General features: G+C 36.3%; 1 protein-coding gene across 2 annotated transcripts; it reads left to right on the forward strand.

Moving 5' to 3' along the window:
- Nucleotides 1-111: 111 nt before the first annotated feature.
- LOC113048228 (interferon a3-like) lies at nt 112-2,662 on the forward strand. 2 transcript variants are annotated; one of them, XM_026209897.1, is made up of 6 exons: nt 112-201; nt 664-721; nt 1,273-1,341; nt 1,572-1,721; nt 2,053-2,145; nt 2,391-2,662. In XM_026209897.1, exons 2-6 carry the CDS (start codon nt 683-685, stop codon nt 2,496-2,498), a joined length of 459 nt encoding a protein of 152 aa, XP_026065682.1. In that variant the 5' UTR covers nt 112-201; nt 664-682; the 3' UTR covers nt 2,499-2,662. The 2 variants fall into 2 exon arrangements, with proteins under 2 accessions (XP_026065682.1, XP_026065671.1); XM_026209886.1 differs by lacking the exon at nt 112-201 and having other exon boundaries at nt 360-721.
- The last annotated feature ends 3,338 nt before the right edge of the window (nt 2,663-6,000 follow it).

Below are 6,000 nucleotides of genomic sequence, written 5' to 3' on the forward strand. Positions count from 1 at the left end.
AGAAATTGCATTTCATTGCGCCATAGAGAAAGTGCGGTGAAGTCCAATGAGAGCGATTGTAGGAGGTTGCGTCATCACGTGGCGTTAACAAAGCGTAAGGCATTACGTCTCAAACAGAAAGTGTTTTTCTGAACACATCCCGCTGGTATAAACCCCTTCTCGTTTGGGAACGTCAGCGACCTTGAAATACTTTGGAATCAGGTAATTATTTTGAGAAATTGCTTTCTTTCGGGATTGCTGTAACTTATGCTGAAGATGTTAATAGCATTCATTTGTGTTTTAGACGAAAGTCTGTGTGCTAGTGTCAAGTGAGCTAAAGACGATTAAAGATGAAATATAAATATATATGCTTTTCACTTATTTTCTAAGTACAAAATCTATTGGTTTTAAAAGTGTTTTTATTATTCATATAGCAGACCAGATGAGATATGTTGTATAGTAGTCTATGGACATTAACTACAGCTAAAAAGTGAAAGTAAGCCGCGTTTTCCCTTTCCATATACTCCCGAATAAAGTCCAGCAAACTCCACCATGTCCCTGCATCATTCCCTCGAGCGACACAGTAGAAAGCTAGTGCACGTATACAAAGATGAAACAAACTCAAATGTGGACATATATTTGTGTGATATTTGTAACTCTGCTGAGTCAATGCTCCGCTTGCAGATGGCTCGGCAGATACAGGATGGTGAACGCCGATTCTCTGACACTGATTGAGAAAATGGTAAGTAGTCTACGCTTTAAAAGCTTCATGATTTATTTGTGAATGTTCATCAGAAGACATTAGATCTCTGCGCAATACAACCACAGCCCTTTTCTACAAGGTCCTTAAAGCTCTCGACTATGTCTTGTTTTTGTCTTAGTAATGTAGTTGTTAATTAAAACCTTACAGAATGATTCACGACTATCTGGAAAACTGCACTAAACGTGTTTTAACATATTGAGGAATGCTGTCAGTTTAATCTGATTCGTCCAGCATTTAAAAACATACACAGTAAATGTGTTTCCTTCATTATGTTACAACATCTTTGCTTCTCTCCATTTATTTTTGTCACACTAACTTTCAGAGATTTATTCAATAGTAATTTATTCAGTGTGGTTGACTGACAAAGATGAATCAATTTATGTTAGCAATCAATTTTATAAAATAAAGTCAATTCAAGTTTTCTCCCTTTTTTGTTGGTTTATGTAAAAAGTCTTAAGATAGTTTTATATGCATATGGATGAACAGCTATGAAACATATCAGAAATTACAAGTTGTACTCTGTCTTACAGGGTGGACATCCAGGGACTGTTAAGGTGCGATTTCCAGGACACCTGTACAACTTGATTGGAGATGCTAAGGTTTGTAAACTTTTCTCTGTGATTGAATACAGAGGTCAATACAGAAGTCATAAGTGGCCATGCATTATGATTTTTTTCATTCTTGTTTTTTCGTTATAATGACTAAATTTTCTCGTTATCTCAGCATAACGAAAGTTGTTTTCTCGTTATAAAAAACGTATACAAAACGTGCGTACATACAACGTGTTCATATGGGACCAGTTACCTACACAGCATTATATCTGTTACAGGTGGAGGACCAGGTGAGGTTTCTTGTCTTGACCTTCGATCAGATCATCAACCTCATGGATTCCAAAGAACACATGAATCCAGAGCAATGGAAACTAGTGGAATATTTCCTAAAAGACCTGCACAGGCAGTCATCTGAGCTCAAAGAATGTGTAAGTCTTGTCTGAAAGTTTTTGTGCTTAGGAGAAAATAATATCAGAATTCCATATGAATTGCGTATAATCCTGTAATTTAATTAAAAGGATTGTCATAATAGTAAAAGACCATGAATTTAGATTGAATGATTCCACTCAATCTTTTAACCTCAAAACTGTTATATGACATTAATCATAAAAATGTTGATGTTCAGAAGAAAAGGCTAAATTAATAAGAGCAATTAAATAAATGCGTTACATGAAATGTAAAAAAAAAAATTTTGTTACATCTATTTTGTCATTTATGTTATTTTCCCGCATTGTTTATATTTTGTTTGCTTTTTATCAGGTGGCCCAATACCAAAAGCCGTCACATATGGAGTCATATGAGAAAAAGATAACAAGGCACTTCAGGACTTTAAAGAAGAGTTTAAAGAAAGAAGTAAGTTTGATTGTATAATTTGATATCACAGCTTATTCCATTGTTTGTATGTGATTTTATATTCTTCAATTAATTGACTGATTTCTGTCATCAGCTATATTGTTCTTAGTGCCTTTATGAAGCATATTGTAGTTGTGATTCTGCAATGTTAATGTTACTTATTAAAGAGTAAAAGGAATTATTTTCTTCCATATAAAATGTAAAGTCAGTGATACACAGCTAAAGATGTTCCTCTTGTGTTTAAGAAATATAGTTCTCACACATGGGAGCAGATCCGGAGAGCGGTGAAAACCCACCTTCAGAGGATGGAGATCATCGCAAACAATGCAAACAAGTCCCTGGCAAGAGTTTAACAGACAACCAATGACAGAAAAAATGTATGACTTGGGACACATTCCATAGGATAAATAAAATGCTGCAAACAATGACTTACAAACAAAAACTGGAAAAAAAAATGTACAAATGTATTTGTGTATTCAGATGTTTGTATTTAATTGCAATGAATGAAACCTAGAATGTAAATTAGAGTAGCTTATTTTGACTAATGGGCAGTGCTTTTATACAGTGTTTACCTTATGTGTTTCCTATGAAAACTTGAAGTTATCAGATCAAACAAGCTAATTATGTTTCTTACAAATACCTGTGAAAACTTTTCTATCTGGTTTAGGTGAGATTAAGCCTCTTTGCCTAAACTATACTCAGATATTTTGCTAACTCAAATGTAATCAAATGTATTAACTGTCAGTCAGTCGGCATGGTGTTATGCACAGGCATGTTGGCTATATTTCAGGATTGTTTTGAGTATACTTAAATATATTTATATATCTTTGTGCACATTTTTTATATCCCAGTATATTTATTGTTTTCATATTTAATGTTATTTATAGTTATTTATTGACTCTAATTGTCATGAAACATTTTGTACTGTCAAAGAAAACAAATATTGATTGAATCTGGTGTTAACATTGTTTAATAAATGCATTGAACTTCCACACATCAGTACAGTTAACAATTCCTTGTAAATTTCTTACTTTGCCTTACTTTATGGGTCTTCAGAGATTGTTCTTTGTGAAATGTTAAAAGTGTTTTCTGTAATTCCTGTAATGCAAATGCTTCACTATAATGGACATCAAAAAGAATCTCTTTTTTGAAGGGGGTCGCCAAAGTCATAAACCTTCCTTCTGTGAGACAAATTAAAGGCGCTTCGCAATAAATTAGGATTTTGAGGAAAAGTTAATTTATTTCAGTAATTCAACTCAAATTGTGAAACACCTGTATTAAATAAATTCACTGCACGCAGACTTAAGTAGTCTAAGTCTTTGGTTATTTTAATTGTAATGATTTTGGCTAACATTTTACAAAATCCACCAATTCACTATCTCAACAAATTAGAATATGATGGCATGGTAATCAGCTTATCAGCTCAAAACAACTGCAAAGGTTTCCTGAGACTTTGGAATGGTCTCTGACAATCATTGAGACCCTTCACAAGGAGTGTAAGTCACAAAAAAAATCTGTTCACAGAGTGCTGTATCCAAGCATGTTAACAGAAAGTTGAGTAGAACGAAAAAGTGTGGAAGAAAAAGATGCACAACCAACTGAGAGAACTGCAGCCTTATGAGGATTGTCAAGCAAACTGGATTCAAGAACTTTAGAGAACTTCACAAGGAATGCACTGAGGCTGGGGTCAAGGCATCAAGAGCCACCACACACAAGTGTCAAGGAATTTGCTGAACCACAGAAAATGTCAGAGGCGTCTTACATGGACTAAGGAGAAGAAGAAATGCACTGTTGCCATTGTTCCAAAGTCCTCTTTTCAAATGAGAGCAAGTTTTGTATTTCATTTGGAAACCAAGGTCCTAGAGTCTGGAGGAAGGGTGGAGAAGCTCATAGCCCAAGTTGCATGAAGTCCAGTGTTAAGTTTCCACGGTCTGTGATGATTTGGGGTGCAATGTCATCTGCTGGTGATGGTCCATTTTGTTTTTTGAAAACCAAAGTCACTCCACCCGTTTACCAAAAAATCTTGGAGGACTTCACGCTTCCTTCTGCTGACCAGCTTTTTGAATATACTGATTTATTATTTTCATTTTGGTCCAAAAGCACCAAAAGTTGGTTAAATCACCATGGTGTTGGTGTGCTTGACTGGCCAGCCCTCTCACCAGACCTGAACCCCAGAGAAAATCTATGGGCTATTGTCAAGAGAAAAATGAGGAACAAGAGACCAAATAAAATGCAAATGAGCTGAAGGCCACTGTCAAGAAAATTCGGCTTCCATACCACCTCAGCAGTGCCACAGACTGATCACCTCCATGCCACGCCGAAGTGAGGCAGTAGTTAAAGCAGAAGGAGCCCCTACCAAGTATTGAGTACATGTACAGTAAATGAACATACTTTCCAAAAGGCCAACAATTCACTAAATGTTTTATTATTATTATTATTGTTATTATTGGTTTTATTAAGTATTCTAATTTGTTAAAATAGAGAATTGGTGGGTTTTTTGTTAAATGTGAGCCAAAATCATCACAATTAAAAGTACCAAAGACTTAAATTACTTCAGTCTGTGTGCATTGAATTTATTTAATACATGAGTTACACAATTTGAGTTGAATTACTGAAATAAATGAACTTTTCCACCTCATTCTAATTCATTGAGAAGCACCTGTATATTTGCTGGAAAAAATGTTATTGTCAATGTAAATCAAAACATCTGAAACATTTTTGTGTTGCATAACTTCATAAATATTAAGATGAGCAGGAATGTACAAGAGAATAATATGCAAACAGGTAACAGGTGCAAAAAAGTAAATAAATAACATTTTTTTTGTAAAAATTACAGATATTGCTGTGTGCAAGTAACATTAAGTATCTTATTGATAATTAAGTGAGGTCATGTAGATGTTAAGAGTCTGGGTTTGAGTTTAGGTGCCTGATGGCCTGGGTGAAGAAGATCCTCCTAAGTCTCTCAGTTGTTGCCATCAGGCTACAGAAGCACTTACCAGATGGCAGCAAAATAAAAAGACAGTTACCTGGGTGGTTAGAGTCCTTAATGATTCAAAGCTAAGTGCATCTCAAGTCTCTGCAGGGCTTTGCAGTCTTGACTGGAGCTGCCCCCATACCACACTGAGATACACTGAGTCAATACACTTTCAATGGCCCCTGAATAGAAGGTTTTCAGGATTGCTGGCGAATCCGTGAATTTCCTCAGCTGTCGCAGATGGTACAGTCTTTGCCTGGCTTTATTAACCCGAGTTTGGATGTGAGAATTCCAAGTCAGGTCCTTTGAGATGCTTACACAAAAGGTACTTGAAGCTGTTGTTCACCCTCTCAGGGTTCCTGCTGATCATAAGAGGAATATAGGGCCAATGCTATCTTTTCCTGAAGTCAACAATCAGCTCTTTAGTTTTATTCATATTCATAGAGAGACAATTGTCATGACACCATGATGTGAGTTTCTCAACCTCATCGAAGTAAGCGGCTTCATCATTGTTGAGTCCCAGAACCACAGTATCCTCAGCAAATTTGATAATAGATGTGGAGCTATGGGAAGACACGCAGTCATGTGTGTAGAGTGAGTAGAGCAGGGTACTCAGGACACAGCCCTGTGGGGCTACTACGTTTAGGGTGATGGAATTGGAGGTGAACTGGCTTGCTTTCACCACTTGAGGTCTAGCATGCATTGAGGGAATAAAGAATCCAGTGGCAGAGTGAAGAATTCATGCTGAGGTCCATGAGTTTAGAAGCTAGATTGATGGAGACTACAGTATTGAAAGCTGAGCTATAGTCAATGAATAGCAGCCTTACATAGTTCCCATTGCTGCTGTCAATGTGCGTACGTAGAGTGCAGGACATGAGAGA

The sequence above is a fragment of the Carassius auratus genome, chromosome 3 (genome assembly GCF_003368295.1).
Source record: "Carassius auratus strain Wakin chromosome 3, ASM336829v1, whole genome shotgun sequence".
In the NCBI taxonomy this organism is placed as follows: Eukaryota; Metazoa; Chordata; class Actinopteri; order Cypriniformes; family Cyprinidae; genus Carassius; species Carassius auratus.

Bases quoted from the DNA above. Each gene is read 5' to 3' on its own strand.
- LOC113048228 (XM_026209886.1), top strand. From the start codon at position 590: ATGAAACAAACTCAAATGTGGACATATATTTGTGTGATATTTGTAACT. The intron at 1,722-2,052 runs GTAAGTCTTGTC...GCTTTTTATCAG, and splicing joins CATCTGAGCTCAAAGAATGT to GTGGCCCAATACCAAAAGCC. The intron at 2,146-2,390 runs GTAAGTTTGATT...CTTGTGTTTAAG, and splicing joins AGAAGAGTTTAAAGAAAGAA to AAATATAGTTCTCACACATG.